The 20256-nt window shown below is 41.1% G+C and overlaps 1 protein-coding gene across 4 annotated transcripts in view; it reads right to left on the bottom strand.

The window, feature by feature from the left end:
* The window catches only part of LOC145350085 (lysosomal cholesterol signaling protein-like), a 69385-nt gene that overhangs the window by 30471 nt on the left and 18658 nt on the right, over window positions 1-20256 (bottom strand). For all 4 annotated transcript variants that reach the window (XM_080198965.1, XM_080198964.1, XM_080198967.1 and 1 more), the window contains exons 3-7: window positions 13644-14043; window positions 9613-9778; window positions 8710-8865; window positions 5726-5809; window positions 3501-3621 (exon numbers count right to left, since the gene is read on the bottom strand). In XM_080198965.1, coding sequence (XP_080055091.1) covers window positions 3501-3621; window positions 5726-5809; window positions 8710-8865; window positions 9613-9778; window positions 13644-14043 — 927 coding nt within the window. The remainder of the gene's footprint in view (window positions 1-3500; window positions 3622-5725; window positions 5810-8709; window positions 8866-9612; window positions 9779-13643; window positions 14044-20256) is intronic.

The following is a 20256-nucleotide window of genomic DNA, read 5'->3' as shown; positions in this document are numbered from 1 at the left end:
GTATAGGAAAGGGAAAATGGATGGGAGATAAGAGAGAGAGAAACTGAGTGAAACAATAAAAAAGTGAACAGTAAAAGAAAAAAGACAAAGGAAACAAAATGAAAAGGCAAGGACAGGAAGGTGAAGGTTGGAAAGATAGAGACAGCGCTAGCAAGAGAGAACAGGAAGAGAAAGATAAGGGAAAAAAGAGAAAGTGAAAAAAGGAAACAGTAAATATTACACGGAGAAAAAATTTAAAAAAGAGACAGGGAGGAGGTGAAACAATGAAAAGGTGATATATTAAAGGAGAAATCAAAATTGTAAAACAAACTTTTCTTTATTTGTTCACAGTGTGTGGGGTGTTGCTGGCTAGGCCAGGATTTATTCCTCATCCATAATTACCATCAAGAAGGTGGTGGGGAGCTGCTTGAGTCTACATGGTATAGTTGTTAGGATGGGATCTACAAGATTTTGATCCAGTAATAGTGAAGGAAGAGTATTATAGTTTTAAGTCAGGATGGATGTGGCTTGGAAGCAAACTTGAAGGTGGTGGTTTTCCAATGCATTTGCTGCCCTTGCCTTTCTAGGTTGCAGGTTTGGCAGGTGCTAACGAAGGAGCTTTGAAAAGTTGCTGCTGTCCGTCTTGGAGGCGGTACACATTGCTGCCAATATGTGTCAGCGGTGGAGGAAAATGAATATCTAAGGTGGTGAATGTGGTGCCAATCAAACAGGTTGCTTTATTTGGGATTATTTTTTATTCTTTCACGGTTTGCATTTATGGCCTATTCCTGCAAATTATATTAAGTTTCTTGAGTGTTATTGAAGCTGTACTCATCCAGGCAATGGAGAGTATTCTATCACACTCTTGGTACTTGGTTATCAGTAGCAGGTTGCTTGGCCCTCATTTTCATCATCATGCCACGAGACTTCATGGGGTCTGGAGTCAATGGGCATTTGATAAGGTTCACCATGGTAGGCTTCTGCAGAAAATGCAGATATATGGGATTGGGGGTGATCTAGGTAATTGGATCAGGAATTGGCTAGCAGATAGGAGACAGAGGGTGGTGGTTGATGGTAAATATTCGTCATGGAGTTTGGTTACGAGTGGTGTGCCTCAGGGATCTGTTTTGGGGCCACTGCTGTTTGTAATTTTTATTAATGGTCTGGATGAGTGTATAGTTGGGTGGATTAGTAAGTTTGCTGATGACACCAAAGTCGGAGGTGTGGTAGATTGTGAGGAAGGGTGTCATAGTTTGCAGGGTGACTTAGAAAGGTTGCAGAGCTGGGCCGCGAGGTGGCGGATGGAGTTTAATGTGGAGAAGTATGAGGTAATTCATTTCGGTAGGAATAACAGATGTGTTGAGTATAGGGCTAACGGGAGGACTTTGAATAGTGTGGAGGAGCAGAGGGATCTAGGTGTATGTGTACATAGATCCCTGAAAGTTGGGAATCAAGTAGATAAGGTTGTTAAGAAGGCATACGGTGTCTTGGCGTTTATTGGTAGGGGGATTGAATTTAGGAGTCGCAGCGTCATGATGCAACTGTACACAACTCTGGTGCGGCCGCACTTGGAGTATTGTGTGCAGTTCTGGTCCCCACATTACAGGAAGGATGTAGAGGCTTTGGAGAGGGTGCAGAGGAGGTTTACCAGGATGTTGCCTGGTATGGAGGGGAGATCCTATGAGGAGAGACTGAGAGATTTGGGGTTGTTTTCGCTGGAAAGAAGGCGGCTAAGAGGGGACCTTATTGAAACATATAAGATGATTAGAGGTTTAGACAGGGTGGATAGTGATAGCCTTTTTCCTAGGATGGAGAAAGCTAGCACGAGGGGGCACGGCTTTAAATTAAGGGGGGGTAGTTATAGGACTGATGTCAGGGGTAGGTTCTTTACCCAGAGGGTGGTGAGGGACTGGAATGCCCTGCCAGCTGCAGTTGTAAATGCGCCTAGTTTGGGGGCGTTTAAGAGATCTGTGGATAGGTTTATGGACGAAATGGGATTGGTTTAGATTCGTGGGTTAGTGTTGTTTTTTTTTAAAAGCTGGTCGGCGCAACATCGTGGGCCGAAGGGCCTGTTCTGCGCTGTAATGTTCTATGTTCTATGTTCTAATGTTGAGGGCTCCCAGAGAAACTCCATCCCAACTAGGAGTTATGCAAAAAATTATAGAGTCATAGAAGTTTACAGCATGGAAACAGGCCTTTCGGCCCAACTTGTCCATGTCACCCTTTTTTCTTTACGCCCATAAGATACTTTCAATTACCTGCATTTGGCCCATATCCCTCTATACCCATGTAACTGTCTAAATGCTTCTTAAAAGACAAAATTGTACCTGCCTCTACTACTACCTCTGGCAGCTTGTTTCAGGTGCTCACCACCCTCAGTGAAAAAATTGCCCCTCTGGATACTTTTGTATCCCTCCCCTCTCACCTTAAACCTATGTCCTCTAGTTTTATACTCACCTACCTTTGGGAAAAGATATTGACTATCTAACTGGTCTGTGCCCCTCTTTATTTTATAGACCTCTATAAGATCACTCGTCAGCCTCCTACGCTCCAGAGAAAAAAGTCAGTCTATCCAGCCCCTCCTCATAACTGAAACCATTAAGTCCCGGAAGCATCCTTCTGCACTCTTTCTAGTTTAATAATATCCTTTTTATAATAGGGCGACCAGAACTGTACACAACATTCCAAGTGTGCCCTTACTAATGTCTTGTACAACTTCAACAGATTGTCCCAACTCCTGTATTCAATATTCTGACCAATGAAACCAAACTTGCTGAATGCCTTCTTCACCACTCTCTCCACTTGTGACTCCATTTTCAAGGAGCTATGAGCTTGTACCCCTAGATCTCTTTGTTCTGTAACTCTCCCCAGTGCCTTACCATTAACTAAGTAAGTCCTGCCCTGGTTCAATCTACCAAAATGCATCACCTCACATTTATCTAAATTAAACTCCACCTGCCATTTGTCAGCTCACTGACCCAATTGATCAAGATCCTGTTGCAACTGGTCCATTATGCCACCAACCTTAATGTCATCTGCAAATTTACTAACCACGCCTCCTATATTCTCATCCAAATCATGAATATAAATGACAAATAACAGTGGACTCAGCGCCGATCCCTGAGGAACACCGCTGGTCACAGACCTCCAGTTTGAAAAACAACCCTCTACAACCACGCTCTGGCTTCTGTCATCAAGCCAATTTTTTTTTCCATTCACCTACCACACCCTGGATCCTGTGAGATTTAACCTTATGCAACAACCTACCATGTGGTACCTTGTCAAAGGTCTTGCTAGAGTCCATGTAGACAACATCAACTGCACTGCCCTCATCTACTTCCTTGGTTACCCCTTCAAAAAATTCGATCAAATTTGTGAAACATGATTTTCCATTCACAAAGCCATACTGACTATTCTAATCAGTTCTTGCATCTCTAAATGCCTGTAGAAATTATAACATACAAATGAAGAAAATCAAATGAATGGGTTGAAACAGCTTTCTAAAATTATTTATGTTTTACCTGTCCATACATATGTACTATACAAAGAACTGTATAGCACAATGAACACCAGGACTTGACCCAGAAGATTATTTTGCTTCGTGATAACATACCACATGATCATTCCTAAACACACCATGGTCTGGAAGACAATTATAAAATAATATAAAATTCAGTAGACAAAGGGATTAATATTCAGTTTACTGAGAGAATAAGAATCAGAATTGACCTTCTACAAAGTCAGCTGGATTTCTCATTTATTGCTAGTTCAGGTTGAACACTGCAAATACTCCATTTAATTTCCTTTGGTTGTAGCATAAATGTTCAATTGTTTCAACTGAGTACATCAACCATTTATCTTAATATCAACTCTCAGCATCTTTGGCCAACGGTTACAAGGCAAATGAAGATCAATTTCAACAAATAATTTCAATCACAGAATCTGTTATGAAAATGAAGCCTCCATTTTCTTTTACTCATTATTATTAACCATTTTGCATCCAATTGTTTAGGCTCCTTGTGTCAATTAATTTTGCAAGTTTTTGATGTGATCAGGATTTGGCCACATATGTGAGTTAATCTGGTTCTTAAAAAAAATGCTCAAAGCAGGAAGTATTGCAATAAGACATTATTCTTTATTCTCTCTTTTCTCATTTATAATGCAGATTTAGCAATATGCATCTAAACTATGCTTCAATAAATATTACAGGATGCCATCACAATATTATTATTAAGTAATACACTAAAGTGCTTCCAAGCCTGTTTTTCATTTCTCTATTCAGTCTTAATATACTTTTTCAAGATATTGCGAATTCTAACAACTATAGGTACCAGGGGTGCTGTATTGATTGTTTCATTTCCAAAGTTAGTTCAAGAAAAATAATCAGTTTAATGAGCACTTGAAAACTATATTTTTGGTGTCAAATAACTTCAATATTTTTAGAAATCAGCTCCCCTCAATGTACATTAACAGATTCATAGCATCATTTACCTATTACTACTCTGCACAATTCTACCCCTTTCTCTTCAATTTGGAACTCATTTTAGCTTCTTTAACTAGTCATGGATGCTGCATCCTTCTCCCAGATTATTTTTTTCTCACTGATTGTATCCGTGCTGAGTGTTACGAAATATCTCTTTAAATGTTTGCCACTACACCTCTAAAGTCCTACCCTTTACTGTAATTTCCCAGTTTACTTTAGCCAGTTCTATATTCATGTCTTTGTAATTGCTTTTATTTAAGTTTAAAACACTGGTCTTAGGTTTGCTCTTCTTACCCTCAAAGTGAATGTGAAATTCAATGATGTTATGATCACTGCTGCCTTGAGACTCCTTCACTATGAGGTCATTAATTAATCCTGTCTCATTACATATTACCAGGTCAAGAACAGTCTGTTCTCTGGTTGGCTCTAGAATATTCTGCTTTAAGGAAGTTGTCTCTTAAACATTCTATGAACTCATCTTCCAGTGTACCTTTGCCAATCTGATTCATCTAATCTATATGTAGCTTAAAATCACCCATGATTATTGTGGTATCTTTCTTACAAGCCCCCATTATTTCTTCCTGTATACTCCACCCTACAGTTTTGTCATTGTTAAGGTCCTACAAATCACATCCACTAATGACTCTTTCCATTGTTATTTCCTGTCTCTACCCAAATATATTCTAAATCTTGATTTTTAGAATCAAGGTCATTTCTCTATTGTACTAATGTCATCGCTAATTAACAGAGCCTCCATTTTCTAGCTACCTGTCTTTCTGACATCAATCCTGGACAACACGCTGGAAGGGGTACTAAGTGTCAGTAAAATGCCAGGGCGCTGCATCAGGATAACCTCCCAATGCAGTCACCTCATTGTGACAGTTCTCTGTGGTGGACTCTGTGCTGGTTCAGCTGCCGGCCTTGTGGAGACCAGCAGTCAATTTACATAAGGGCTATTCCATGGGGGGAGAGGAACAGCAGCACTGGGGAAACCACCTACAGAACTTCATTGGATGGCAGTCTTTAAGGTGGTCAATTAAGATGCTGCCTGTGGTAAAATTGCCGATGCAGTCCTGCTGTCAGCAAGTGAAAGTTCAGGACCAGCTTGTTCAGCCAACAATGGGACTTGATCCATTCTGCTAAAATGTCCTAATGTTGCAGTACCTGCAGAAAATATGCAGTGCCCATAAGCTCAACTATTTCTAAATAAATATGTCATGCCACAAAACCTGTCCCTAATAATTAATAATTTAAGATCCTTACCTGGGCAAGCAGCAAATTAACAGAGAGTAGGTGTGGCAACTGCTTAAATTTCTTACTCAGAAGCATAACAGCCACAGACCAAATCTATATGAAAGAATAAAGTTGTGTAAGTATTTAAATGGTTTCAAATTGAAATTGCAATTGCTGGACTAATAGCTTTTAAAAATATCCTTGACAAATCAAAGCTTTTTTGAGTGGTTAATATTAACTAATGTATAAATATGTGATTTCTTACAGCATTGTCCTCAGTAATTCAGAGAAAATTGTTTCTTTCTGACAGAATTGTCATAAATAACAGACCCCTCCCCACCTGCCCGCTGTGATTGCTGGCCTCCCTCCTGCCCCAACCGGATTCCAATGCAGAGTGGCAGTGGGACCCTCCACACTGATCGCCCCCTAGGCCCTGCCCCCACAGGCCCCACCCCCATAATAGGCCCCACCCCATGGCACTACCTCATGCCCAGTGGACAGTGCCAATGTGCCCCCTGATCATGGGCACTTAGCCCCTTGGGCAATGCCAGTGGCACAGGCTGGCACTGTCAGGGTGCCCATGCCCAGGGGGCACCACCCCCCTGCCAGCTACTTCCCCGAAAGTGGGGAGCTACTCTAAACCCTGCTGGGGAAGGGATGCTATTGGGCCCAGAGAATTCAGTCACAGCCTAATGATGACATTTATTTTAATCTTATTTGAATGTAATTTTCCCGCTGGTTTCCAACATGGTCCTGACCGTGCCTGATATCCGTCGCAGGGAGATGCATGCGCATTGGAAACGCATGTGTGAATCCCACGTATCAGCATATACACAATTCTCCCAGCCAACATGCTAAAAGATTAGCGCGTCGGGATGGGAGAATCGCCCCCATCATGTTGAAATAGTGGTGGAGGAGTGTATGTGAGTGCAAGGGTCACATACAAATTGATGAGGAAGGGACAATGCAACAATAAGTTTTAATGCAACATTTCTCACATCTGGGTTTCATACTATACTTACATGTTTACTTCATTTTACTGAAGAGAAATGGATGAGTTTGTTCTGTCGAGGGCAACGCTGAAATAGATCAGGATATTATTCTCTCAGTTTGAGACTAAGTACTGGGGAGGGGAGTGGGGAGCAAGAACGTGGAGTGTTTCCCACAATGGAAGTTAGCAGGAAAACAAACCTAATCTTCTGGCCCTATTCCTTATTGTGACAGAGGTTCTCACCACCTGCTTTCTTAAAAACCCACATTTGGCATTCTTAGTTTGTTTGACTGGTTCATTGCATGCTGTTTCACTGTTACTTCCGTGTTTGTTCTGTAAGCACCCAAATCAACAGTAGGCAGCCAGGGATATAGTGCCTGTCCAAAGGTTGCACATGGTCAGATTGCCGTGGTTGTGAGATTTCATGGTTGTTGCTAGTTTTTAAAGTGTTTTATTAACTTATGGTGCCATTATACTTGTATTTAGGTTTATCCTGTGTTTTTTGTGGATCCAAAATCCGGATTGTTAATTTACAAGTGATTATAATGGTGTATGTTATTTGAAGCATTTATGGTATTGTTTGCGTGTGTTTTGAACTCTTCCATGTGTAGAGAGAGAGAGACGTTCTGGTTGGCAGGGGCAGTCCGTTGGAACTAAGACAATAGCTTATACTGTTAAATCATACTGCTGAAATGCTTACTTTGTGTCTGATCAATTGTTTGTTATTTTGGTTGGTCATGTCTTATAAATAATCTTTTTTTCCCTTCTCCATAATGTTTATTTTTGCACCTTTTTTTGCACTGGGATTTGCAAGTAGTGTAATTGCGTGCTTTGCCATCACTTATATGTACATAATATATATATTTTAGCCCACCTTTGGGCCTACAAAACCCTCATCCTGGTCTGGGGTGTTACACTCATTAACTATGCACCCAGATGTTTCATGCCGCATTCAGTTGTGGATGGCATCTAGTCCGTTGTCATGTCCATGTGCCATGTTGAAAAGGTGCCTAACATCACTGACCCACTATTGAAGAAAGAAGGTGGACTCCCTGTAAGGCACCGATCTACCTGCAGATGCATCCCTGACCCACTACTGTGGGTGTTCCAGAGTTGCAGACAGCATCCAACCTGAACTCCAGAAGAAGTGCCAGGCATTATTCAGGTGAGTCCTGACATCTGCATGCCACATTGCATTAAGTTGTTTCACACCAGCGTGTTTTCCCATTAGCAGCATAGAGAATCCCACTATTTTCAAATGTTAACAACTGAATTTTGAGAGTCTCAATTTTTAGCTGAAATTAATGGGAAACATATCCTTCAATGCTGCTACTGTGGTTATATCCAATTCTATACTAGTTAATTGCTTGCATCTCTGCACAGAATTAAAGCTGAATGTAGTCTTCAGCTGAAGAAGGGTTACAATGGGTGAGATATTGGACCAGGGTGTGCAGAAGTAATTTAGTTTCCATGACAAATATGGACATAGGAATTTATAATGGTAAGGTTGATGAGAAGAGCATAGAAGTATTTTTGTATATATATCGTATGTGTGTCTACATAAGTAAGTAAAGGTCATGGTTTTATAACAATAGAAGTATTATCTATGTAATTGGAAGTGAATACCTAGCATTTAGCAACTGGAGATAAATGCCTGGTGGTTAAGAAGAATGTGATTTAGCTGCATTGAGGGACAGTTCAGGACATTGATATAACTGGGGGATAATCCTGATCTTTGTCAGAACCAGGTTGGTGAGTTTTGGAGTTTAACAGTGTTGCACTGATGTTGCTGGAATTTGGAAACTTTGTTATCTATAAAGATAATGTTCAGTGAATTATTGAGGCTTTAATTATATCATACTTAGCTGCAATTTAAACTGCAAGTCAGCCAACATCTCAAAATGTCACATAAATTATAAAACCAATATTATTGCCAACTACAAATAACTTAAGAGCAGTGATAGTATGCTTCAGCAGATGTGTAATGATAGAAAGGAATGTCTTACACAAGTTATATACTAACCAGAAAAATTAGAGTGACTATGCTTATGTCAAAGCTGATACTCCGAATTGCAGATTGCAATACAGATGTATGCATAGACGGAATTGTCAAAAGCCATGCGGACACATACATAATGGGAGCAGATACAAATGTATTTATCACCATCCCCGGTGTCACCTGAAAAATAATTTCATATCTATGTTATTCATAAATTGGGATGCAGATGCAGAAGGAAATGCATGCTATTTAATTGAGTCAAGATTAGCTAAATGAGTGCTTCCACTACATACTCTCCTTAGGCCTCAAAGTCAATAATTCCACAGAAAAGAAACATGGGGCAAGATTTACCAAACAACATGCTGCATGTCTCATGGTGGCAAGAGATGACCTGCCCTTGGCTAGTGACAGGATTTTTTGGTCCTGCCATTGTTAATGGGTTTTCCTGGTGAATGCACCTCTCGCTGCTGGGAAATACATGGCGGTAGTGCACCATCGGCAGGACCAGAAGATTCTACTGGTGTGAGTGGCCGAAAAGTTCCAGCTATGGTTTTGGTTGGATAGAGTACATTAGGCATATAGAAACATAGAGAATAGAAGCAGGAGTAGGCCATTCAGCCCTTCAAGCCTGCTCCGCTATTCATTTCGATCATGGCTGATCATCAAATTCAATATCCTGATCCTGCCTTCCCCTCATATCCCTTGTTCCCCTTAGCCCCAAGAGCTATAGAGAAGAATCTATTCTAAATTTTACTGAGCTCAGGTTTCTTAGTAACCAAGAGTCATATGAAAACTGAACATGTAACTCAAAAGACTATCGGTAAATACCCACTTTTTTTTTAAACGATATCCTTAATACAGCTTTGTTTTGTAAAAACTGTTCATTTCTGAAATTTAAAACATGTGATTGATTCTCTACATACTTACAATTTCAATTTCCATATTGTACTGACTTGCATATATAGCTACACTTGGTGCTGTTGGGAAAATACCATATAAAAATGCATAGTTTGAGAGACTAGTGTAGTTAGCTTCAGTACTGCCATTATCTAGTAATTCCACCATTTCACGGCTGATGAGAGGAAGGACCAATCTATGAATTTTGAAAGAGAAATATATTAAAATTAAACAATAAATTATTCATATTGCCCTTTTGAGAAGTTTGATAATTTTCAAATCAATCATCTGAACTTCCTAACTTGAATTTCTGTGAATTGTTAAATTCAGACTATTCTGTTAATCACTCAACACTGTGGTCTAGAAACAGAAAATATACAAAGGTAGTCGAAGAAAAAATAAGAACACAGAAGTGAACAATGGGAAAGGTGCACAAAGAATGAAGGGAGGAGAGGAGCAAGAGAGTTCATAAGAGAGGAAAAGAGAGACCAGAATTCCATACAGGTCTGTGTGAGATAAGAACAAGCATGATTTAGAGTGCATGAGCTAATAGTGAGCATGAGCTAATAGTTGAGACTGGGGCACACCACGTAACGGGGAGTGCACAACAGAGTTAAAACAAACACAAAAGAAAAAAAAAGATAAAATTGATGCAAGCATGAAAGCACAGATGTGTGAAAGGGAAGTCACATGAAGTGTGTGAGTATGCAGAAAGAGAGAAAACTTGAGTTGAAATTTAATGCTGGCGATGGAGGTCTCACCCACTGGCTGGAGAATGGACGAGTAACCCATTCATCGCCTCCATTTGAGGAGGGGAAGAGAGTTGTTCAGAAGCCTTCCCGCTACAAACTGAACCAGGTGGACATAGGAAGGTGGTTGGATACTCATACTACTATCTTGCTTTATAATTAAGTACCATCCCTATCTCCAAACTCATCCCCACAGAGTGAGCTTGCAGGGTAGAGTATTTCACAGAATCCTACAGTGCAGAAGGAGGCCATTTGGCTCGTCAAGTCTGCATCAACCACAATCCCACCCAGGCCTTATCCCCATAACCTCATGCATTTACCCTAACTAGTCCCTCTGACACTAAGGGGCAACTTTTAGCATGGCCAATCCACCTAACCTGCACATCTTTGGACTGTGGGAGGAAACCCACGCAGACACAGGAAGAAAGTGCAAACTCCACACAGACAGTGACCCAAGCCAGGAATCGAACCTAGGTCCCTGGTGCTGTGAGGCAGCAGTGCTAACCACTGTGCCACCTTGCCAGTAGAGTATTTGTGTGCAGAAAAAGACAATGCAAAAATAAGTGAAAAACAGGAATAGGGAAAAGAGAATCAATGTGATAGCGTAAGTGAGAGGAGAAAGATAATCTAGATTTGTAATACTTTTTTGAATATTTCAAATTTGTCAACATGTTTCACAATTTCATTACTATGAAATGGAATATATTTACCAATACAGTAACCTAGAAACGCTGGATTATCTTCCAAATCTTAATCATGATCTTGACTTGCACACATGAAATGCCTTCTGCTGCTCATTAACCCACCTTTCTAACCTAACCAAATCCCTTTGTATTTTGCATTTTCCTCCAATTTGGTGTTTTTCCCTAAATGTAGACATCTTTATTTTTGTCCCCAATTTGAAAAATCATTTATGTATGTTTTAAGAATAATCACTTAGCACTAACCTGTGGCAACCTATCATCACTGATCCCTTTATGTCTCTGAAATTCCATTAACAACCTTTCCCTTTCTCTGGCTTAGCCATTGTCTAATTCATCCAAATATATTTTCTATTCCATGTTTATCTATTTTAACTATTCTCAAAGTCTTATATATCTATATATTCCATCTCTTTAAACTCAGTACAATATGTTGGTTTTACTCTTTTCTACAACACTGGTAGCTATGTAACTCTGGTCACATTTCATGAGTTCTTCAATTCCCTGTTATGTTCTGTAATAACTCATTTAGAACTTCCAGTCATGGCTACAAAACACAGGGTGATATTTTTCTGCATTTAGTCCCTGTTGAAATGCCAGCCTAATTGTAGGTCAGGAACCTATTTGATTAATGGATGGTTTTGTTGATGCCTTTTTTCAAAGTCATGCCATTAATTTCCTAACTATGGGCTTCCCAAGTAGCAGGATTGTAGTCTCTCCTACCTGGGGACAATGTATCAAGAGAATTCAGGATACCAAAAGCTGGAAAGGTGCATGGAATAACACTGTCAGGTGCCAAGTAGTGACCATCCGGTGACAAGCATGATATATATTACTGGAAATACATGTCCAGCTGGGAAGTGCAGCTGAAAATAAGATGTGTTAGATAGATGACGTGTCTTCTTAAAAGTTGGTTAGCACCTGTCAAGCAGTGGAAATATTCTCTGAGAGAAGAATTGCTCAGAACAGCAGTTTCTCCCCAGCCTAGGCTCGGTTCTGTTTCACTGATCAAAGCCTTTGCAGCTTCTCAGTTTCATTGAAGAAGCTATTCCTGTTGTGCATTTGCCTCACTGACTCTGATGAGTTAGTAGCAGGTAAGGAAACAGGAGTCAAGACTCTTAAATCCAGAATGGAGTGTTAAACGGCACCGTGGCACAGTAGTTAGCACTGCTGCTCACAGCTCCAGGGACCTGGGTTTGATTCCTGGCTTCGGTCACTGTGTGGAGTTTCCATGTTCTCCCCATGTCTATGTGGGTTTCCTCCAGGTCCTCTGGTTTTCTCCCACACTCCAAAGATGCGTGGGATAGGTTGATTGCCCATGCTAAATTGTCCCTTAGAGTCCTGGGATGTGTAGGTAGTGGGATTAGTGAGGCAAATTATTGGGTTTATGGGAATAGGGCCTGGGTGGGATTGTGGTCAGTGTGGACTCGGTGGGCCAAATGGTGTCCTTCTGCACTGTAGGGTTTCTATAATTTATATAAAATAACCGTTTTAAATTGGTTTCTTAAAGACCCAATGGGAGTTTTCCACTGGCCTTCAAACCTGTCCTAAAGAATTTCAAAAGGAGGTCAAATGATTTTGGGAGCCAGGTGAGATCCCTGCATTGCCTCTTTTTGGGAAAGCCCTCTGCATCTTTGCTCCTCAGGCACTTGACAGAACAGTAGTAGGTCTTCACCTGGGATCAAGGATGGATTCACCAGCAGCTCTTTGGTACTCAACAGCGCTACCAGGCGGATGGCAGTTGCTGCCAGTATTACACTGACCTGTGGCATTAAGTCAAGTAGAGACTCAGCCATAGGCGAGTGAAGAGGGTGCTTGGTTGAAGTCAGTAGTAAGGGCAGTCATCCAAATCGCCCCATCCCCCAAACTTCCAACCCCCTCTTATCCGGTGCTGGGCTCCTCAATCAGACACCAAGTGCTTTGAAACAAAGAAGCCCTCCCTTCTGACAGCCAGCAAGCAAATATGCCAGTATTCTTGTCATGCTCCCCAGTGGTGATTAACACACAGGATTAGGCCTTTAAGTGGGAATTTATTGTCCACTTAAGGGCCTCAAGAAGTGGTGGTGGTGGTGGTGGTGTGCGTGCGTGCGTGTGGTGGGAAGGTCTGTGGATGGCCATGGAATTAATTGGGGTTTCCACACACCACCCTCCTCACTCACTAAATGCCCCCGCCACCAAACTCACCATAGGGAAATGCATAAGATACCACCCAATGAATTCAAATACCACGTTATTCCTTTTGATAACCCTCCGTTGTGTTTTAGTTCATGTCCTCATCATAGGTTTCAAACTGTACACTTACTGGACAATTCCAGGCTGACAGAAATTTCCTGTATTATTTATCTATCTTTTCTTTCTCCTTTTAACCTTAAGGGTGGATACTTCTCACTTGCCTTCCAATTTCTGATAAAATACACTTTTTCTCTGTTATATAAGTTACACATTACAAATACAGGGAAAAGGCAGTTGCGAACACTTTTTGATTTCACAAGAGGCATCCCAATATTAAAAATGCTTCACAACCATATTACATGCACGGTATAGAAAATTTAAATGAATTGAATCAGACAGTATTTGTACTTATTTCAGATGGCAAGATTTTTCTACTTACAGTTTGGCTGTGATCAGGAGAATAATTGCAACAAATGAATTTTTTTGCAGCTTCTTGATCTGCCCCACCATTGTAAGTCCAAGATAAAAGAGAGCTGAACCACTGAAAGAGCTTGCCAGACCATCCAGAAATTCTTCGATAATCACAGGGATCTTTTGTTCAAAGATAAAATTCCCAAAAATTCCAACAATGACCATAAAAACAATTGGGTTTTTAAAAACCTGTAACAGTACTAATGCAACAGTCTTCAGTTTGCTTTGTTGAGTGTTTATGTTCTCCCTCCATTTCTGTATTTCACAGAAGATGAAACCAATTGGATTTAACAACATCAGTGATATGGGAGCCACCAGGTAAATGTACTGAAGGTATTCAGGGTATGTGTCTCTGTACAGAGCTTCAACTGAAACACACAAAACCATTAGGTTACCATAACAGAATATTAAATTCCTGGCGATGCAGATTTATATAATGCAATTGCATTGTAAAATGAATTATTCAATATGTCATAATCTTCACAAAGTTTTCCACACTAGGAGAAAGCTCCCATTGCTTTGATGTTTAATTCCCCAATTCTGCATCCTACTTTTGTAGCTATTTGTTTGCTTAACCACTTGCTCTCCAAAATACTGAATACTTTTGTCCCCAGCAAGACATTTACTCTCTCCCAACCTGGTTAACCCCTTTGGTATGGTCCCCAATTTTCACAACGAGTCCAAGAGACAAAAACTCGCATGGATAACAATCATCATATCTTTATGGAGCATGTCAACAAAAACTTCCATTTATATTGCATCTTTGAATGGTGATGTCTTCCATGTAAGCTGAGGTGCTTCACAGAAGTTTTATCAAGTCAAATTTTACAACAAGTCACATAAGGAGATATTAGGACAGATGATAAAAGATTGGTCAAAGGGTAGGTATTAAGGAACGTATTAATGGAGGAGAGCCAGTAAAGAGATGGGCCAGAATTTTACAGAATTGAGCAGACCCGCACCCGACCCAAATGTGCATGAAATCGCACAAGAAGACATTGATCATGCATCCTGATGTCACGGCGCTCACATGTCCCAATATCATGGTGCCCTTGTGTGACATTATGTTTGGTGGGCATGTGCAAGAGTTAGAGGTTCTCCCGCCGACAATTGAAAGAGCAATAATGCCCATTAAGAGTGCAATTGGCCCTAATGTTTTGTGTTTTTATGCTTGGCACAAGGACCATTCAGCCAGGCAGCAATTGTGTTTATTCACCTGAAGCAGCTCTCAGCCTTCAAGGAGCTCATTGGAAATGGCCACTTGCACCATTACTTCTCTTGGTGCCCCATCCTCTTCCCTGCCAGCGCTCAGCTTTTCAAAGCACACGTTTCACGCTGGCTGGCCGTTAATTGCCCAGCCTGTATGAAATTGTGTTCCGGGGCCGACCTCAGCAGGAAGTGCATTTCGTGCTAGTTTCTGGGCTTGTCGAGTGCATGGGTGTGACAGGCATAAAGAAAAATCAGGCCACAGAGTGGCTTCAGGCTGAAATTCGAAAGCTGGGGGCCTAGGCAGCTGATAGTGCAATTGCCAATGATGGAATATGGAAAACGAGGGATGCATCAAGCATTACTGAGCCCCATTTTACATTGAAACATACAGAATAGGAGCAGAAATAGGCTATTTGGCCCTTTCAGCTTGCTATGCCATTTGTTATGATCATGGCTGATCATCTAAAACTCTGCCTTCCCTTCCCCCTATATAATTTGATACATTTCACCCCAAGAGCTCTATCTAATTCCTTCTTGAAAACATACAATATTTTGGCCTCAACTACTTTCTGTGGCAGAGAATTCCACAGGCTCACTACTCTCTGGGTGAAGAAATTTCTGCTTATCTCAGTTCTAAATGGTGTACCCTGTATCCTCAGACTGTGGTTTTGGACTTCCCCACTATCAGGAACACCCTTCTGTCTTGTCCTGTTAGAATTTCTATGAGATCCTTCCTCATTCTTCTGATGTGTAGTGAATATAGACGTAACCGGTTCAATCTCTCCTCATACATTAGTCCCGCCATCCCAGGATCAGTCTGGTAAACCTTCACTGCACTCCCTCTACAGCAAGGACATCCTTCCTCAGGTAAAGAGGCCACAACTGCACACAATGTTCCAGCTGTGGTCTTACTAAGATGCTGTATAATTGCAGCAAGACATCTCTGCTCCTATACTCAAATCCCCACGTTATGAAGGCCAACATACCATTTGCTTTCTTTCCTGCCTGCTGCACCTGCACGCTTACTTTCAGCAACTGGTGTATAAGGACACCCAGATCCCATTGCACATTCCACTTTCTCAATTTATAGCCATTCAGATAATAATCTGCCTTCTGGTTTTTGCTACCAAAGTGGATAACCTCATATTTATCCACATTATACTGCATCTGCCATGCAATCGCCCAATCACTCAGCTTGTCCAAATCACACTGAAGCATTTCTGCATTCTCCTCACAGCTCACCTCTACCAAAGACTGTCCACTACTCCAGGATCATGAGTAGCAAATGCAATCCTCTGGGCCTTTTTTTATTGTCATAATCAACTCTCTCATTAAACACTTCCCTGTGTCCCCTCCACTCTTATCTCCAATTGGAAGTTTGAGGCTATCTGTCCAATTGTCTCACCTTGCTCAACAGACAAAATCTCCTAAGTCCTATATCATCCAAGAAGTCTCCCCTTACCTCATTAGCTAAAGTGCCTTTAGTTTTCTATTCCCCACATTCTGAAATTACATCTCTAAATCTCTCAGCCTTCCCTCCTTTAATATCTACCTTACACCAGGCTTGTGGTTCCCCTCCTATTATCTTCATTTTTGGCTCAGTATCCATTTTCAACCAATTGTACACCTTGAAGTATCTTGGGATTTTCTCTGTTGAAGGTGCTATTTAATGCAAGTGGTTTTTGTACTAAAAAACCCTCACGGCAATAACTTCATGTGGTCAGTCAGCAAACAACAGCACACATTCTCATACAGCATTATCCAAAGTAAACTGAGGTTTATTTATTGGTGTCACAAATAGGCTTACATTAACATTGCAATTAAGTTACTGTGAAAATCCCCTACGTTTTACAAGTAAATGTTTGGTACCTTGTGGTCTATTTTACATTGGTAAATGGTAATGCAAGATTAAAGGTGTGACATTCTCTGTATAATTTACAGAGTTTGATGCAGTTTGGGCTCTCCGGAGCTAATTCCAACACTATTCATGTTGAGATCAAATAGCAGTTTGCGCCCTCAATATTCCCTTAAATAACTTGTCTGGTTTTCTCCTCCGTATAATCTAGTCAACAGTAACAGTACTTCTATTGACACCAAACAATGGGAAGCTTTAAAAATCCATAACAAAAATAAAGTCATAATAGAAAACAACATCTTATCATTGAAGGAGCCAAGTAACCCAAACTTAATTGATGTCATCAATGAGTGCATATTTATCACAGAATCATAGATTCCTATAATGTAGAAAGACGCTATTCAGCCCATCAAGTCTGCACCAATAACAATCCCACCCACACCCTATTCCCGTAATGGGATGAATGGGATGGATAGGATAGAGGTGGAGAGGCTCTTCCCGCTCAGAAAGGACAGCAGGACTAGAGGGCACAGCCGCAAGATAAAGGGGGGGGCGGTTTAGAACGGAGTTGAGGAGGAATTTCTTCACTCAAAGGGTGGTGAATCTCTGGAATTCTCTGCCCGTTGAAGTGGTGGAGGCTGCCTCGCTAAATATATTTAAGACGCGGGTTGATAGGTTTTTGATAGGCAAGGGGATTAAGGGTTATGGGGAGAGGGCGGGAAGGTGGAACTGAGCCACGACAGATCAGCCACGATCTTATTGAATGGTGGGGCAGGCTCCTGCTCCTATTTCTTATGTTCTTATGTAATGCTATGTATTTACCCAGTTAATCCCCCTGACACTAAAGGTCAATTTAGCGTGGCCAATCAACCTAACTTGCACTTCTTTGGAGTTAGTTGACATATTTAGTTAGGACTATTAAAATATTCACCCTTATAGAAAGAATCCTAGCCTTGAATGATTTGCGTGGGTTACATTTGCTGCCACAGAGGATTACTGAGCTAGTTTCAATTTTGCATCTTCTTAAAGGTAACAACCTGCAGACAAGAAGCATTCCCAAGAAAGGTAGGTTTCGGAATAGCACGAATAGCATCCTTTGGAGGAGGAGGAGGATATTACAGAAAGGAGGAAAGCAGAATGAACTGATGCAATAGGATGCAAGATTGAAACCTTTGGTCTGTCTCTCCAGACTGAGTCCTGGGGGCTGGGATTTGTTCTATTCAGCTCTGCATGATGCACATTCTAATTCTCAATGGGCAGAGTGATCACATCTGGATTAGCCATCAAAATTTACAATTGCTTTGTACATAAGCTGCATTATTTTACTTACTGGAATCTCTGCTGTACTCTATGCGAATCTAGGGTTCCGTATAGCTTCTGGCAACATTTGTCTGTTTCTCTGGGTTTGGATACATGTTTCTTCAAAGTAGAGAATGTGTGTGACACTCATGACACTACATCTGGTTACATAAATGTCATGTGTGCAATCCCAACAGTATAGAACCCATAGAATCCCAACAGTGCAGAAAGAGGCCATTCAACCCATCAAGATCTGCACCAACTCTCCAAAAGAGCATCTGAAACAGACCCAACCTTCCCCACTCCACTCCATCCCCATAACCCTGCACATTTACCACAACAAATCTACCTAACCTACACATCTTTGGGCTGTGGGAGGAAACCAGAGCACCCTGAGGAGAGCCATACAAACATGGGAAGAACATATAAACTCTACGCAGTCATCCAAGGCCAGAATTGAACCCAGGCCCACTCACTGCTGTGAGGCAGCAGTGCTAACCATAGTGCCAACATGCCATGCTATCACTTTCAGTCATATAAAAGTTAAAAATTTCAAGAATTCACTTATGCTTCCCGTCCCACAAAGTTCAAGCTCTGAAGTTCACCATGAGTTATACACTTTTGTTCTTCATGTTTCAGTTCACGACTTATGCACCTCTGCTGCTTGAATCAAAAACGCATGTGCTGTTTCTGTAAAGATTCACCTAAATCAAGACTTGTATTTTTCTGCTGCCAAGATCTGCAACATCATGTGTGTACTTTGATGGTACCTGAAACTGTCCTACTTCTTCTCAGAGTTTTCAGTCAAAGACCTGATAACTGTTACTAACAATCAAACTTATCCCATCTCAATATGGCATGACTAAATACTTTGCTTCCTCCTCCTCAGCTCCCACACACCTGTGCAGATATATAATCTCCTTTGAGAGGAAAAGCAGAGAAATACAACCCAGGGCCCACGAGGGAAAAGAAGACCATGGAAAATTCCTCTCTATGACCACCATCCGAAACTGCCCCCCCCACCCCAGGGTGATCAAAACCTGTCAAGGAGATCACATGGACCAAGTGTTAACAGTATGATACACTGTCTGCATTTAAGACACTGTCCAGCTCCCTCTCGTCAGCACCACCACACCAGCCAGAAATATGTTCTGGAGGCTCATAATTTTCTGGGAAGGAAGAACTGCTTCACTTCCAGTCTATAGCTACTTTCATGTTGTTGTTTCTCCTGATCCTCCCTAATTGGTTAAACTAGAACAATCAAAGGGTGATTCCGTGTGACTAATGAATTAGTGAATCTGTGTGACTAATGAATTAGTCGTGGAATCCAGAGACTACAGTTATTTGTGGTGTTGAAATTCATTGTACTTATTCCAGTCATTGAGAAACTGGTTAGTTCAGACTGTTGTCATTCAAAATAGTGGCAATCACACAGGTTTTGATCCCCTGCCTCCTCAACCTGCATGGCCTGTGGTTCGGCAATCAAATAAACAAGGATGTTACCTGGAGAAAAAGATTCCAGCCATCATAGTACTAATTCATTCAATCCTTGTCTGAACTCCATTGGTATAACTAATACAGTCAAGTACGAGTCTTATCATGTAACTCAGTCAATTATTTTTGTGTTTTTCTGATGAAAGGTCACAACCTGAAACTTAAACTCCATTTCTCTATCCACAGATGCAGCAAGACCTGCTGAGTATGTCCACCATTTTCTGTTTTTATTTCAGATTTCCAGCACCTGCGGTGTTTTGATTTTTCTTTTGCACTGTGAATTCTGTTCTCCGTGTGATCTTTTATCCAGGGATCAAGACTGGTCCATACAAGCTTCATTTGCTCCATGGGCCTGGTAAGTTGTTGGTCTTCCCTCACCTTTGCCTATTGAAGCAGCAGCTGTGGCAACGTGGAGACTTTCTGATTGCACAAAGTGAGCCCAGCAAATGCACATGCATTCTGCTTTGATCTTGCAAAATTCTTCATATCTCGACTTTGAGCATCTGTTTTATTTTCACTTTGCGCATAATGTTTAAAGATGTACTAGTTAAGTGCATTGGCCACGCTAAATTCTCCCTCAGTATACCCGAAAAGGCACCAAGTGTGGTGACTAGGGGATTTTCACAGTAACTTTATTGCAGTGTGAATGTGACTAATAAATAAACTTTACTGCTCAAAACCACAGGCACGAGCTTCCAGCTCTTCACACTGATGACATGCGCCT

The sequence above is a fragment of the Carcharhinus amblyrhynchos genome, chromosome 11 (assembly GCF_965287045.1).
Source record: "Carcharhinus amblyrhynchos chromosome 11, sCarAmb.v2.hapA, whole genome shotgun sequence".
NCBI classification, from domain to species: Eukaryota; Metazoa; Chordata; class Chondrichthyes; order Carcharhiniformes; family Carcharhinidae; genus Carcharhinus; species Carcharhinus amblyrhynchos.
Note: the sequence above shows the minus strand (reverse complement) of the source record. Positions and strands in the feature narration are given on the sequence as shown.